At 35.7% G+C, this 17,522-nt stretch overlaps 1 protein-coding gene across 1 annotated transcript in view; it reads left to right on the top strand.

Moving 5' to 3' along the window:
• The window catches only part of SLC22A15 (solute carrier family 22 member 15), a 90,973-nt gene that overhangs the window by 60,045 nt on the left and 13,406 nt on the right, over positions 1-17,522 (top strand). The window contains exons 6-8 of the mRNA XM_051992935.1: positions 2,447-2,662; positions 5,188-5,328; positions 11,070-11,155. Of these exons, the coding sequence (XP_051848895.1) occupies positions 2,447-2,662; positions 5,188-5,328; positions 11,070-11,155 (443 nt within the window). The remainder of the gene's footprint in view (positions 1-2,446; positions 2,663-5,187; positions 5,329-11,069; positions 11,156-17,522) is intronic.

The following is a 17,522-nucleotide window of genomic DNA, read 5'->3' as shown; positions in this document are numbered from 1 at the left end:
ATATTTTTAAATCATCAATTTGATTTTTAATTTTTAAAAAAACTTTTCATTCTCATTTTGCAAACATAGTCCTAATTTCTCTTGATAAATTCATATACCTTTGGGTTCACTCACTACATAATACTTCTCTGTAGGAATGGCTTGATTTTTGTTTGATTTTTATATATTTTATGTGGGATTCTAACATAGGACCAGAATATAATAGATTTATAATAGAAATGGACCTAGATTAGAGGTCATAGATTCTAACACCTTTATTTTTACCAGTGAGAAAACTGATGACTACATAAGTGAAGTGATTTGTCTAGGAACACATAACTAGAAAGCGCTGAGGGATGGTCAATCAACAAGCATTTATTCAGTTTCAGACACCATGTTTTATGTTAGAGATACACCAACCAAAACAAAATTGTCCTTTGCATTCTAATAAGAGAAGCAACGTGCAAAAATAATATATATGTGTCTGTATATATGTATATATATATGTGTATGTGTATATATAGAAAGCATATACCAAGTAGATTCAGGGTCAACTTAGGGAAAAGATACTAGCATCCACAGCACTAACAAAAGGCTTTTTAAAGAAGTTGATGCTCCATCTGAAATTTGAAAGAAATCAGATATGTCATTGATAGAATTGAAGAGAGTTGCATTCTAGGCATGGGGAAATGGCCAGTATGAGAGTTATGTTACAGAATTGGAAGGTGAAGTGAAACTATAAGTAATAGCTAGAAGGCAGTTTTGGCCCAACTGGAAGAATAAGCCAGAATAAAGCAGGAAGGGACCAGGTTTGAAATCTCTAAATACCAAATAGAGAATAGATACATCCTAGAGAAATCTAAGCTTTGAAGGGCAGTTTCAAAGCTTCATAGATTTAGGTGGGAAGAGACTAAGAATCTAGTTCAGCTCCATCATTTTTGCAGTTGATAAACCTGAGGCTCAGAGAAATTAATACTATCACCCAGTAAATAACTGTGAGTTGGGAGTTTAAACTAAGGTTCTCTCTTGACTCCAAACCTAGCACTCAATTTATTCCACCAATACTACTATCACCATTCCACCACCATCATTGCTATCTTTATATCCCTACCATCTAACATGGCCCTTGGAAAATAATAGGTGCTTGATGAATAAACAAACAAAAAAAAAAGCATTTAATATGCATTTACTATACTCCATGCACCTTGCCAAGCTATGAGAAACAACAGTCCCTACATTTAGGAAGCTTTGTTCTTATGAAGGAAACAACACAAGGTGGGAGAAATGGAAGTGGCCAGGCAAAGGACTTTTCCTTTGAAGATTTTAGGGATGCTTAGTAAAGGCTGCTTTCCAGTAGCAATGTTTGTGATGATTTGATTATGGTTCCAGAACTGGAAAGTGGCAGCAGAATAGGGGCAGGGAAGAAGGAGACAGCTGAAAAGAAGATGGCCAGGGATGGCTGAGGCCCATCTATGAGTCTATAATAATCTTTAATTTATCTATTTTTAATCGGTAATCTAGCTCAAGTTTGTATATTTAAACATGTGCTTATATATTATATATGTTAATATAATATAATTGTTAGATATTTTAAAATTTTTAATTTAACCTGGTGCTATATAAACAAAATTATTTTTAAAAAGGTTTTTCATACAAAAAATTTAATAAACTTTAATAAAAAACTTTTATACAAATAAATTTAATAAGTTTTAAATAATTGGGGAGATATTAATTGTTCATGGGTAGGTAGAGCCAATATGATAAAAATGACAATTTTACCAAACTAATTTATTTGTTCAATGCTATCCCAATTAAACTACTAAAAATTACTTTACTAAATTAAAAAAATAATAAAAATTTATATAGAAGAACAAAAAGTCAAGAATAGAAAAGGAAATAATTTGTTAAAAATATAAAAATAGTACCAAATTTTAAGCAATATTATAAAGCAATGATTAACAAACTGTCTGGTACTGGCTAAGAAATGGAAAGAGATCGGTAGAACAGAACAGATAATTCACAGCTGCAAATAAACATAATAACTGTGTATTTGACAAATATAAATACCTAAGATTTGGGAATAAGAATTCATTATTTGGTTTAAAAAATTGTTAGCAAAATTAGAAAATAGTATGGCAGAAACTGCACATAGACCAATATCTTACACCATTTATCAAGATAAAGCCAAAAATTATACATGCCCTAAATGTAAAGAGAGATATCACATGAAAATTAGAAGGATATGGAATATATTACTTATGAAATTTGTGGATAAACAAACAATTTATGAAAAAATGAGATAGCAACGTTAGATGTAAAATGTAATGATTATATTAAATTAAAAGGTCTTGTACAGATATTTATATCATATTGTATTATAATGCAACATAATCATATTATGTAATATAATATATATTAGAGTATTATATATATATATATATACACATAGCTCTCAAATCTCTTCCAGATTCATTCCTGAGTCCCCCCGATGGTTATACTCCCAGGGCCGACTTCAAGAAGCAGAAGATGCCCTCTACCTCATTGCCAAGAGGAACCGGAAGCTCAAGTGCACTTTTTCCCTGATGCCTCCAGCAGAGGGGATCTCCAAAGAGACTGGCAGTTTCCTGGACCTCTTCCGCTACAGGATCCTCTTGGGGCACACTCTGATCATGATGTTCATCTGGTACTTGCATGTTTGGGGTATTGCCTTTAAAGAGCTGTTGATGCTCAACGACTCCAGTTGCTAGACATCTGTTGGAAAAACTGTTCTGTCTGCATTATTTCTGAAAATGTTTAGCTCATTCATCAACACGAGAATGTTTACATGAGAAACAAGTCTTGTCCCTTAGTTTTTGTTGCTTTGTCCTCTACTTTTGGCATCTTTCTGTCTACAGGTTACTGGGAGGCAGGTAGCTCATGCATGATGTGTACACACCTGTGCTAGTAGTGACCCAGGGCACAGTTAAATAAAGATTTGCAAAGCCCTTCCCTTTATTCTATTGAACTTTAGTAAGCTTCATCTGGTACGGTATACAAACATGCCATTTTTAACTGTCTCGCTTGGATTATTAGACTGGACTGGCTATGGCTCAAATGGGCTGCCATGGATGGCTTGATGGGGCCTCCATGTTCAATGTTGAAATGAGAATGGTGACTTTATGTGGCTAGCATTTTATGAATAATTCTAGATAGAAGAATAGATAATATATGTCAAAATCCCCCAAAAGTGCTTTGTACGTTACCGTGGATCTTTAATAAAGCTCTATTATTGGATTAAATAGCCACTCAAATATAGCAAGTAGAAGAAACAAATCCAAATGCTCTACCAAGAATAAAAGTGACAACTGCTTCCTTTTTCTCTCTTTTTACAACAGCATTTATTGCCCAAAGAGCCTCTGTATTAGGGACTCCGAGGGGACCACTTATTCACGGTCACAAGTTTAGACTGGAAGCAACTTTAGAGACCATTTAATTCATCTGCTAATTTTACAGATGAAAAACTGAGGTCCATAAAGGTTCCATGTCAAATAAATGTTAAACAGGAGAGACAAAATTTGAAATAAAGTAATAATTCTAAATCCTGCAGCATATAAGAAGCATGGAAATATATAACTCATGAATTGAAAATTGGGATGCATGTCAGAAACAAACTAGCCCCTTCATTTTAAAGACGAGGAAATTATAGCCTAGAGAGGTTACAGAAATTAATTTCCCGAGGTCACACATGTCCTAAATGTCAGAGGTAAGATTCAAAATAGGGTCTTCTGATTTCAATATTCTTTATATCGCCCTGTTAGCCCTGTCCTAAATTTTTTTTCTCTGAGGTGGAAAATTTTAAAATATGTCATTGCTGCTAAGAGATTTTATATCCTGAAAATCCCCTACTTTTATAATAGTAGGGGAGATTATTCCATGTATACTTATTTTTTCAAAAATAGAAAATCCTATTTGAGGTTTAGCTTATTGAGGTATTCTGGGCATCTAGGTGCCATTTAAATGTGACAGTGGGATGTAAAATTCAACCTGAATTTTTCATATCTGCTCATGCAAAATCTAATGAGATCATACCTTTAAACTTAGAGGACACCTCAGAGGCCATCTAAACTCACTACCTCATTTTACAGTTAAGAAACTGTGACCCAGAGGTTAAATGACTTTCCCATTATCACAAATCTAACAAGTGGAAAATAGGATGACTTTTTAATAGGTCTATAGTAGCCTGAGAAAATAATACTAAAGGTTACAGAAAGATTCTGAGTTATATTTAGAATGCAGTGATGATTAAATTGGTTTTTATATGTAGATTTATGGCTCCCAACAGCTTCAAAAAAAACTTGCTCCATGGTATCTTGGGGGTTTAATTGCCTCATCTTTTCTACCACATTTATTTCTATCACTTCCCCTGATTATATTGAATTGAACTTTTAACTTGGCTCCCGTGCAACTTTGAAATTAATCTATTATAATCTTGACCCAACTCTCCAGATCTATGTATTTCCTGAAGCAAAACCAATATTATTTCCATAGACACATTTTCTTACAAATCACGGTTCCCACACTTAAGAAAATGGAATCAAACAGAAAGTAGAAACAAATGAATGTGTTTCTGTATTGAGAGCTTTGGAGACATTAAGGGTTTCACTGATGATATCTGGAAGTATGTCACACTGATGATATCTGGGAGACTTTTCTCCCTAATAGCTTAATGAAGAAATCACAGGTTCTGAGAATAGAAACGGGCCTAAATAATGTATTAATCCAAATATTCCTTGAAATAAAGATTTTTCTCTATAGCATTTACTTCATAAATGGTCAGTCATCCAGCCTCAACTTGACAACCTCCAAGAAGCAGGTGTTTGACCCGTTCCAGCTTAAACAGCTATTTTCCCTTGTTGTATTGAGCTCAGATCTTCTCAGATCATCTCTGCAATATCCACTCAGGGGTATCAGATTTGCCTTTATTCAAAAGCATATATTTTCTTCATCTCTATTTTGCTTCAAAATTGTACCCTAAGCAAATATGATTTCCCATAGGAATTATCCAGAGTTTAAGACTTATATGGTGAAATGTTCAGGGTCAAGTTCATTCAGGATTCTGGTGTGAATGTATTTGATTGGTAGTCTGATGTGATATTACATTCCTGCTTATATGTGTTTTTTCCCCCCAGTTGCCCCTTTCCTCATCCCTTTATTTTTTCCTCTCTACAGGTTTGTGTGCAGCTTGGTTTATTATGGCCTAACCCTCAGTGCAGGAGATCTGGGTGGAAATATTTATGCCAACCTGGCCCTGTCGGGGCTGGTAGAGATTCCCTCCTATCCTATCTGTATCTATTTGATTAACCACAGATGGTGAGTATAAAAGAATCAGAGATTGGTGCACCTGGTTGTGTATTTGTGTGTGTGTGTGTGTGTGTGTGTGTGTGTGTGTGTGTGTTACCCAGTGTTTGCCAGTTTGACAAAATAATCTCAACCTCTTTAATGGGAAAGTCTAAATTCATTTCTTAATAGTGTTTTTGCCTTTGTTGATATGTTTGAAGATTTTACTTGCATATATCTAGCCTAGTAATGAAAGTTATTATCTGATGCCTTTTGGTTAAATATGGTGCAGTAGACTGAAGAGTTCTGCTAGATAGGCCTGGCATTCCACAGCTGGAAATATTTTTAAATTTTATAATATAGTATTTTTATTTTTTAATTTTATTTTATTTTGTTGAAGCAATTGGGGTTAACTGACTTGCCCAGGGTCACACAGCTAGGAAATGTTAAATGTCTAAGGCCAGATTTGAACTCAGATCCTCTTAGTTTCAGGGCTGGTACTCTATCCACTGTGCCACCTAGCTGCCCCTAAAATAGTATTTTTAAAACTTTATATAACGGCACAAGATTAAAGGAATCAGAAACCTTTTTTAACTCCCAAAAAGGACCTGAGAGGACTAGATTTCTCTTTAAAGTGACAGCTCTTTGTTTTTCTATCACCTTCTAAATCTTTCTCTTCCCTCTTCCCTACTCATTGAGCCATCCTAATAAGAAAGAGGAGAATTAATTAACCAAATATAACCAAAACATCAGCTGTACCAATAAAATTTCAGTGTTCCACATCGATGGCCTACCTTCTTTGCAAAGAAGGAGAAAAGATACATATTTTCATCCCCAAAAGACTGTTGCCACCACCTATGCCTAATGGATATTATATAGACTGATCACAGTTTCATTTGAATTTTTACCACACCTTTCATCATAATTCACACTTAAGTATCACTTGAAAAGTCACTTAAACTTAAAAGACTTTTCTCATTACAATCCTTTCAGGCAGGAAGTGTAGATATTATTATTCCCATTTTATATAGAAAGCAAGACCATCCAAGATCAAGTTTGGCAGCTTGCCTGTGGTTGCAAAGTCAGTAAGCTGTAGAACCTGTGCTCAAACCAAGTCTAATAATTTCTGGTCCTATATTTGGTTACATGTCATCTTTCTTTTCCCCTCATCCCCCTCTCCAAGGGAGATGCTATTTAACTCTTTATCAGGAGCAGCCCCAAAATGTAAATTTTATAGAGAGATTTGACCTCTAAGTGAATTAAAACAAAATTAAGATAGTTAATAAAAACCAAATTAACTAGAATACCTTATTTCCAAAGTGTTCTGACTAAGAAGAAGAATTAGCCTCCATCTGGCATTTTTTGGCTTACAGAGCACTTTTGCCAGGAGAATTCTAATAGTAGGCACACATTGCTTGATAAGTTGATTGCTTGAAAGAATGTTTCCCCAATCATTTTATCTATCACCTGCCACCTAAGGTAGATAGTGCAAGTATTATCTGATCCCTCTAGTATAAAAAAAAAAAAGAACTAGAGGAGATGGCTTTGAAGGCCCCTTTTCATTTGAGATAGATGAGCTAATCTCCCCTTTATAGATGAAAGAGCTGAGGTTCAGAAACACTAGCTACTTTATCTAAGGCCACATACCTAGTAATTGCTGGAGCTGAACCTTCAATTTTTTTTTTTTTTTGCATTCTTTTGACTTGGAGCCCAGTGCTCTTTCCATTGCACTTCACCATTTCCATGGAATGGATTCTGAACCAGCAAGCAGACTGTATAGTCAAAGTTCTTTCAGGCCACAAAACACTTAAAAATCAGGTACTTAGCTAAACTTGAACAGTAGCAGTAATAAGTAGGCAGAACATGGGAGTCTGGTTGGCTTCTGAGCACTGGTGTTTTGCCAAAAGAGTTTAGTCTAAAGTAATAGTGGGGGAGACAGTCATGGTACAGAAGCACTAGAGAGAAGAGACAAAAATTGGTCCCCCAAAGTGCCGAGTCAGGTCCAGAAAACACAGAGGAATTAGAGGAAGAGCAGAATGGGGTCTCAGTGGGGCTGGCTCCAAGTGTGGGATTATTTGTTCATTCTCTCCCTGCCAGATGTCTGTTTTTAGTCAGGGCTGTGTTCTTTAATGAGCTGGGCAATGGCAGTTGGCCAGGTACCCAGCACAGTAAAACAACCCACAAACCATTTAGCCCACCTCTTATACTTGCTTCCCACAGTCTTCACAAACCAACAAAATCCTCACTTGAATTACTGAGAAGAGTAGAGTTACATTGGATCATTACCCAGAGAAGCATGAGATGAGCTTCCATGGGGCTCTTAAATCCCCTAGCTATTGAATCCTGACATTTAGTGAATTTAACAAATATTTACTAAACACCTACTATGTACAGAATTCTTACTTTGAAGGTATCAAACATAGATAAAACATAAGTAGTAACTTATGTTTGTAGATGGCCCTGGAAGGTATCTCCTAAGGATGGACTACCTGTTATCTTTATTAATGGTCTTTGAGCCAGATTTTTAAGGTTGAACACCCACAGTCTCCTTTGGTCAGTCCATAATTGGTGACTACATGCATTGGACTCTAGAATCACCTGACTTGAAGTCAGAAGAATTGTATTTGGAATTATTTTTGAGAATTTACTAATTTGATCTGAGGCAAGTCAGGTAGGTTTTTAACTAAACTAACTAAAAGGTTTTAACTAAAAGGTAAATTTTAAATGCTTTTTAGCATTTATTAAAGCGCTCAAGATGCACCAGGAATGGAATTAAATATTAGGGATACAAAGAAAGACAAAAATCATTCCTCATCCTCAATAAGGGAGACGACTTGTCAAGAAGTAGCTGTATATAAGATGTATCCAGAATAGAGTGCAGGTGATCTGAAAGGGGAAGTATGTGTAACTCCAGAGGATTGAGAATGGTTTCTGGCGGGAGGTAAAATTTGAGTCTAGTCTCAAAGGAAGTCAAGAAGTGGAGATGAGGGAACAAAGCTTTCCAGTTATGGGGGAGAACCTATGGATACTGAGATGGGGAATAAAGAGTTGGATTTGAGAAACTGCAGGTTAGCTTATGGAACTGCATCATGGAGTGAATTGAAGGGAATAAAGTATATAAAACTTGAAAAAGTAAGTCACTCTGTCCCTTTGAGCCTCACTTGCCTTATCTATAAAATATAATAATACTTATACTGCTTTGTAAGCCTTCAAGATAAATGTGAGGTACTGTTATTACTCCTGAGGTACTAGACCTCAAATTTGGATTGTAGAAGTTAGGGCTCAAAGAGGCTCTGATCCAATGTCAACATCTCACAAATTTAGGAAATAAAATCAGAGAGACTCGGTGGTTTTTTCAAGACAAACAAGTAGTTTATGACAGAGCTGGAATAGCAAAGCAAATTTTTTCACTTGAAGTCCCATGCTACCATGTGAAACTTATCTCGAGGATGTGCAATATAGTTTCATATTTTCAGAAGTTTAGACAGCCAGGTCAGTGAAAGTACCCATGGCTTGAGAGGTGGAAAGGAGACATAGTGAGTGGATAGACAGACAAGAAAAGGTAAATACAAGAGAGTTGATAGATGAATTATAGTGACCGTCAGTAGGGAGGGCAGAAGGCAAATATGAATGAAAGTGACTGCAGAATTGTAGGAAATACAAAGCTGTTATTTGAGATTGCTCTCTGGGAGGGTGAGGGAATCGGGGGGAAATCACATTATATAAAAACAAAAGATATCAGTAAATATGCATTTAAAAGGGAAAATGTAGAGCTGTTTTCAATTCTTTAGATAGTACTTTTTTGTTCTTGGGTGTTTTCATCCATGTGGATACTTTTTTCACCCAATCCCGCTTTGCCATATTCTTTGGTTTGTTTAGTTGCTGTTAGTCATAAAATCAATGCCAGTCGTGATGATTACTTGTAATATGCTCTTATTTCCCCAGTGAATCTTAATTTAAGAACTCACACAGACACCTCACTTGTCTGGCATCTTTGAGAAAATGAGCCCTTCCAATAAAGGCAAATGTTCCTCATAACCAAAGCTTTACCCTTTAAGAGGCAAAACTTGTTTTGTTTTGATTGTTTTTGTGAAATTACAAACACATCTCTGTTAAAATGGAGCACACATAACCTGCCCCTGAACGTAAGACTGACTAGAATATGGTTTTTGGAGTATTAATTGTATTGGGCTGATGCCCTTAGAGACTGTTGAGATGTGTACACCTGCTTACCCCTCTACTAAATGACCTCACACTGTTCAGATATTGGGCGTGAAGGAGGACTCTGGGTTTTTTTTTTTTTTTTTTGTTATCTCTCTTTGCTGTCAGTTGTAATGTCTTGCTTGCTTCCATTGTGTGCAATTTAAACAGTCCCTACTATTTTTTGCAGCTCATATTTATTATAGGCTTGGATAGCAGATAACAGGGCTCCTTATAATTGAGAAGAAAGCAAAACTTAATAGGTTCTGAGTGAGGATTTCTACAAATAATGTGTCTCTGTGAACATTATTGCAAATATGTTCACTCTTTTTTTTCTTCTAAGCTTTTTATGTTTGGGAAAGTTGAAATAAAAGATAAATAAATTGTTATAGGATTTAGGCCTAAATTATATAGATTATTTAAATTTTTACTGAAGGAAGTTTCTTCTCTGAATTTACTTTATTGTCAAATGAATTCCTAACTTAGGACTGTTTCACTTGTATATGAAGAACTTGTATCTAAGATAAATGTTTTAATAATAATGATAATGATGATAATAATAATAACTGTGACTTTTGTAGTTTTGCAAAATTCTTTACATACATTATCTCATTTGGACTTTACAACAATCCCACAGGTATTATAACCTCTGTATTAGGAATGAAAAAATCCATGGCTTAGGAGGTTCATTGAAAGTCCCCTCATGTTTTTAATTTCTTTTAAAAAAAATTTTTAACAATAGATTTTTATGTCTAAAATACATGCAAAGATAATTTTCAGCATTTATCCTTGTAAAACCTTGTTTTCCAAATTTTTCTCTCTCCCCTAGACAAGTAATCCACCTATAGCTACCTTCACAGATAATGCTTTTTAAGTCATCAAAAAAATGTTAATTTTAAATATGAGATTGATGAAATATATATTTATATATATGCACATATATGTATATATATTTTTCCATCCAAGTTCAATGACCTGAAATTTATCAATGGAGCCCCTGAGGGGTCTCCCAAGTTAAGAACATTTGGCATAGTGTCACCACACTGGCCACTATCTTACAAAGTTTATCAAACAATAAACATCCTTTGTTTGGGCTGAATCGGCCGATCACACCACCAGTTAACTAAACTAAATCTGTAATAGCTTTTTGCTGCATGTTTAAGGATTTGTTCTGAAAACTTCGTGCCTGTCCAATTCAATGGCACACCCATGGGAAACTGGTGATTGACCATCTTAGCAGTATTGGCAGTGTGATACCTGTTACCAAAATCAATATCAATTAAGACAACATTTATTCCAGCTACATCTTCTGCTGGCTCATTAATGGCCTGCCTTCATTTGTACTTGTCAGCTAGCAAATGTTCCTTGACTTGACTTTTTTTTTTAATATTGAATCCAAGTTATCTTCAGTTACCATCGTATTGAATAAGAAAGGCACATCTCTGTGTATTGTAGATATATGTATATATAATTATGTGTATGAATACATGTATACATGCAGTGAAACCAAGGGATGGGAGAACATTTGGATTTGGGAGATAATAAGACTGTCTCATTTATTTTGATTTCTTTAGGTTTGGTCGCAAGCGGACCTTAGCAGTTTTCCTGTGCCTTGGAGGACTGGCCTGTCTTATTGTCATGTTTCTTCCTGAAAAAAAAGGTGCATTGTTTTTATTTTTCTCGCCAGGTTTTTTGGTTAGCATTTGGATAATGGTGGATCTTAGCCTGGAAGAGTCTACCATATGTCACACTTCATTTCTGTGACAGGGTATTCTTTAGCAATTGTGTACAATATAATAGACCAGATCCTTCTCGGTGAGACAGCTGTTCTTTGGGTGAATAATGAACTTTGAGCAGAGCATTATTAATTCTTTCAGGCTATTAAGCTACCATCTGGGTGGCTAGAACATCATACTAGTGAGGCCAGATTTGCTAATTGGATCGTGATAAGTAACCGTTAACTTCCCACAGAGAAAATCTCTGTTTTGTGGCCATAGAATCACACCCCTAATCCGAAGCAGCCAGCTCTTGGGTGTATATAATTTTGGCTACGAGAAGGCCCAGGCAAGATCTCAATCAATAAGCATCTGTGGTACAGGAGAGTGTTGGACGGAGCCCACCTTAAACATCAGCTATGTCAGCCTGGTAAAGTCACTTAATCTGTCTGGAGCTCACTGTAAAAATGAAGAGGTTGAATTTATTAATCTTTCCACTCGTCTGATACTATTCTATACACCAGACACTGTGCTGGATTCCAGGAATCTGATTTAGAACAAAGCTGTAGCCGCTATGGAAAAAACTATTTAAATGTCAGCTCTAATCTTGGTTCTTTCTTCATGGGTGAAATAAAAATAAAAATAGTAATTAATAACAGTTATATAGTGCTTACTATGTGCCGGGCACTGTGCTAAGTGCTTTTAACAAGTGTCATCTCATTTTATCCTCACAACAACTCTGGAAGATAGTTTTTTATTATTATTCCCATTTTACAAATGAGAAAACTAAGGTAAATGAGACTATTTGAACTCCTGATTTCTTGATTCTGGACTCAGGGTTTTGTGCACCATGGCGCCACCTAGCCACAAAATGAAAAATGAAAGATGAAAATATATTCCTTCAGTTGTCTTTTGGGGAAATAACTACTGCCCGGGGTATGGTGGGATGTCTGAGTCCTAATTGTAAACTACTTGAGGTTAGAGACCATGTATTCTTTCTTTGCAGTTTCTAAAATGAAACTATTCATTGGCTGTTTACCAAAATAATAATGATTCTAAGGCTTTCTGATTTAAATCTCCAGAATAACTTTCTCGTTGGGTGGATTTGTCATAGTTTTGTTATTATTAAATGATTTGTGTTTTTTTTAAATTTTAGTTAAAAAAAATAACAGGACCAAAAGTCTATTCTAGAATTCATCTGTTCAGGTATTTTCATACTTCCAATTTTTTGGTAGATTTTTAAGTTATAACATGCAGGTGTTTCTCACATCCTTGACCTTTTGTTTTTCCTCCCAGTGCCCAGGAACTGTTAGAAAAAAGGAGAGTAAAATATCAGAAGATGGCCCTTCTATCGTTCTCATTTATCCTGCCCATGATCATTGATTTAAATTAATTTTGATTAAAAGGAGACTTCCCTACATAGATGCAGAATGAACCAGAATGCCTTAACCAGATTTCACTCAGTCCCCCAGTATCAAGCATACAACAGACACTTAAGTTGTTTTTGGTTTAAATATGTAATGAAAATGTTTACATAACCCTCTCAATATGATTGTATCTAAGTCAAGTCAATAAATATTTATTAAGCCTATCAGCTGGCTGTTTAAATTCTCCTAAACTTAGGACCTTTCTATTCAAACGCCATAAGCCTCCCTTTTCTCCCCTTATTCATTTATGTTACATCTTATTCTCTTATTAGCTAGTGTTTACCTTATTAAATCTTTGTGATTCTAACCCCCTGGATCTTTATACAATGGTCCTTTCTGAACTCATCCATGTTATCCCCCCAAAAGCAAGAGCAAAAACTCATTCAAATTCCTGCCTCCAAGTCTAGACCTGTGATCATCTCACTTATCATTTTCCATTTATTTCAGAAGGGTTTCCTGAACCTTTTTTTGAAACAGGAAACTCTTACCATGTTTCTCTCATATGCACTCAGAACTGGATTTATCTGACAGTGATAGTTACCTTTGGCAAGTATACATCTCCAGTTTTACGACTTACTTCATAAATGATCAGGATTGTCAAAGTTCTTTATTACCTCATCTTTAAAGGAATAATATCTGATCTTAATATGTGCATAAGAGATATTTTTTAGAGAGTACGTTCTGTTCTGTCAAACTCTAGCCAGCTTTTTTTTTAAAGCCTACTTCCTCTCTGGTTATTTCCTAATGGTGGCAGATCCAATAAGGTAATTCATTTCATATTGTCCATTACCCTTTCATGGGTAATGAACCAGTTTGGTTCCAACATTCCCACTCCTAAGGATTTTCTACCTTTTTTTTCCCTCCATCTTTCCCTCTTAACTCTCTCATCTGAAGTCACAGAAGATTTGAACCACTGTAAAATATTCACTTTTGCTTTCCCTGGTTGAAAAATGTGTGAATCTTGCCTTTGCAATGAGTTTCACCTGATTTTTGTCCAGTCTTACCATTAAGAACTTGCTTTTCCAAATTTCAATACCACTTAAAAAAAAACAAATATAAAATGGTTCTTCCACTAAAAAATTAGCTTTATTATCATGCCAGACCTTCCCTACCCACCTGCCTTTCTGGGTCCTGATTTTTTTCTGGTCACTTCAGAAACAGAAACCTCATACCTGCCATACTATGTGAAGGATGACTATAGAATTAACATTCTAGTGCTTGCTAGACATCCAAACATTGCCACCTTCAAAGTAATTTCTCTAAGAGCTTAAGCATTTAATGCAGTGATTATAGCTCATTTGGAGAATTGCCTTCAGACCTTCAGCACAATTTTCTTTGGAATATTCTCACTGGTAACAGAGTGGATTTTATGTGTGCATATGATCAGAAGCTATTTGATGTCAAGTCTAGGAAGTAAGGTAAGGAATCAACTTGAGTCAGGTGGTTCTGGTAAAAAGCATTGAACTTTATTTTAGTGCTTGCTTTGTAAAATGGACTCTGTTAACAGCTCCCAAAGAGGAGTTCTGAAAATTCAAAGTTCTAGGTCACAATTTTAGAGCCACAAGTTGCTGCTAACATCAAGGACTTCATTTGCAGGTGAAAAATGAAGCTGAGAAATTAAAGGAAGCAAGCCTGGGGGAGAAGTACAAAATACTCCTAGCCCCAGATTGTGTTACCACCAAGCCCAGATTATGAATGTAGATGGCAGGGGGAGAGTCATACTAAATAATATCCATTCAAGAATGCCAGGAGATTGCCCTTCTTCTGTAAAACGAGGGGGATGGTTTTAATGGTCTCTGAGGTCCTTCCTTGCTGTAAATCTTTGTGATTATAATTCTAGCATACTGCTACTGATTTCAGCTTACTGTTCCCAAATGTCATATGTAACAGACCTTTTCTCGACTTAACTATTATGATGTGGGTCCTATTGGAGATATTTTGATGCTATTTTTTAGTAAGGATTTTGCTTAAGAGTCCACATGTTGCCAAAGATATACAGTGCCTCCTTACTGATGCTGTCTGGAAGACTTCATAGTACATCGTTTCCAAAGATCATTTCTAGAACCCAGTAAGGAACACACTGATCTGGGCTACCCTGCTGCCCCAAATCATTGTACTGACTTAAAGTTTTTAGAAATAATAGATAAAGTTGATCTGTTCTCTTTTTAGCTTAGGAAAAAAAAACCAGTTTAAAGCCTGATCAAATACTCTTGAGAACGGCCAAAAAACATGAGCCATTGCTTGTTCAATGAATTCCTCATAGTGGATTTTGTGGGATGTTGTTTTTTTCCCCACAAAGCATGCAAAGCGAGAGCTTAGATTCTTTTCCAGGTAATTTGGCAAGAGGAGAAGACATGGCCCCAGTTGGCAGAGTTTGACCCATCCAAGCTTGAAAATAAATGAGAATTGATTTCAGAACCAAGCAGAGAAGGTGGCGCCTGATGAGATGCCATGGTGACTGTGATTCCTGGAAGCAAGCCTTTCTTTGAAGGCCTTGTCTTCTTTCCCAACCTAAAAATCAGGAATCAGTGGAACCATAGTTTCTTTCCCTAAGATGACCCTCACTGGCATCCATCTCACCATTCATTGGATGAATAGTGGTGATGAGCATGTCCTGCAGACTAAGTATTGTGGAGGATACAGAGAAGTATAAAGCATTAATTATAAGTTCCTTGAGATCAAGAACAATTTTTGTCATTCTAATCTCAGATAATTAATAAATAGTTGCTGAGGACCTCCTCCTAATTTCTATGAGTGATCTTGAGAGAACTTTAAAAAATAAAGGATATAATCCAGCTCCCAAAGCATGGAATTTAAGCTAAAAACCAAATTAAAATTTCATGTAAGCAATAACAAAACAGACTATCAAAACTGATGATTTTCTGTAGTGCAAATTGTTATATTCATATATAATATATTGTATATATTGAATATATTGTATATATTCGTTTATGGGATCACAAGTATACAGAAGTTATCATAGTGAGCAAGATTAGTTAAAGAAGGCTTCAAGAGAAAGCATTAATAATAACTAGGGCCACTAGGCAGTGCAGTGGATAGAGTGTTGGTTTGGAGTCAGGAAGATTCATTTTCATGAGTTCAAATATGGCCTCAGACACTTTCTTTTTTTTTTTTTCATTTTAAATATTCATGACTTTTTGACTTTCTTTTTTTTTTAATAATAACTTTTTATTGATAGAACCCATGCCAGGGTAATTTTTTACAGCATTATCCCTTGCATTCACTTCTGTTCTGATTTTTCCCCTCCCTCCTCCCCCTCCCCCAGATGGCAAGCAGTCCTTTACATGTTAAATAGGTTACAGTATATCCTAGATACAATATATGTGTGCAGAACCGAACAGTTCTCTTGTTGCACAGGAAGAATTGTATTCAGGAGGTAAAAATAACCCAGGAAGAAAAACAAAAATGCAAATAGTTTACATTCATTTCTCAGTGTTCTTTCTTTGGGTGTAGCTGCTTCTGCCCATCTTTGATCAATTGAAACTGAATTAGCTCTCTTTATCGAAGAGGTCCACTTCCACCAGAATACATCCTCAAACAGTATCATTGTTGAATATAATGATCTCCTGGTTCTGCTCATTTTACTTAGCATCAGTTCATATAAGTCTCGCCAGTCCTCTCTGTATTCATCCTGCTGGTCATTCCTTACAGACACTTTCTGTGTGATCCTGTTTGCTTCAGTTTCCTCATCTGTGAAATATGAAATGTCAAACCCCTCCAGTATCTTTGACAAGAAAACCCTAAAAGGGGTCCCAAAGACAGACATGACTGAAAATAATAGAGCAACAACAGTAGCATTTTCAAAACATCCACAATGTGCCAGGCACTAAGCTAAGTAATGTGCCCAAGAAAGAAAAATAAGATAATCTACTCCAAGGAATTCACATTTGACTATGGGAGCCTCAGCTGCAAGAAAAATCAAAGGGTCCATTGGTCCTTATGGTACAAGACAAGGCAGATGGTAATTCATCTTCTTAAATGTCTGATTTCCACTGATAAAATTATATCTTTTTCTGATATTAAATCATTTGATACTGCCAAGGACTTTGAATTGAAAACTTTCTTTTTGGAGTTTTCCATAATGGTAGTTACTGAATGCATTAAAATAGACCCTCCAGGGAAATGATAAGTCGTCCCCACCTCCTCCCAACTGGAATCTTTTGTATGAAGCAAAAGTTGCATAACGATTGGATGGGAGAGTTATAGGGAGATTTTTCTTGGGCAGGTAGTCTCCTGAGGCAACTAATGGTGGGGTATGGGGCAGTAGGCCTAGGGTCAGCAAACCATTCAAATCCAGCCTAGCTGTTTACTATCTGGATGACTCTGGGCAAATAACTTAATCTCTTCTGCCACATTTTTCTCATTTATAAAATGGAGATTATAAAATGAGTTCCTATAGCTCAAGATTGTCGTGAAGATCAAATGAGATATTTGTTAAAAGCTATCTTAAAGCACAGGGCTTAGCATGTAATAAGTGCTATATAAATTATAGCTATTATTATGATTATTAACATCTCCTCCTGAAATGTTATAGTCTCTATGTAAGTACCATGCTGGGTCTGAATTCAGATTTAATCTCAAGCACTGTTTGCCTCCATTTCCTCATCAGTAAAAATGAACTGGAGAAGGAAATGATAAACTACTCCAGTATCTTTTCCAGGAAAACCCCAAGTGGGGACAAAAAGAATTAGACAAGACTTAAAATGAACAACAGCAAGATATTTTATAGTGTTTTATAGATGCTGTATAAATATTTATCCTTCTCCCACCTTTCTTTCCCTTCCCTTCCAAATGTGACATTGCAATTCTTTTAGCATTCTTAAGTATATAACAAGGTATGAAGAAGGCACAAGTTAGTTCCCTC

This window comes from Antechinus flavipes, chromosome 4 (genome assembly GCF_016432865.1).
Source record: "Antechinus flavipes isolate AdamAnt ecotype Samford, QLD, Australia chromosome 4, AdamAnt_v2, whole genome shotgun sequence".
NCBI lineage: Eukaryota > Metazoa > Chordata > Mammalia > Dasyuromorphia > Dasyuridae > Antechinus > Antechinus flavipes.
The sequence above is the reverse complement of the archived record's forward strand: the minus strand, read 5'-3'. Positions and strand labels throughout refer to the sequence as shown.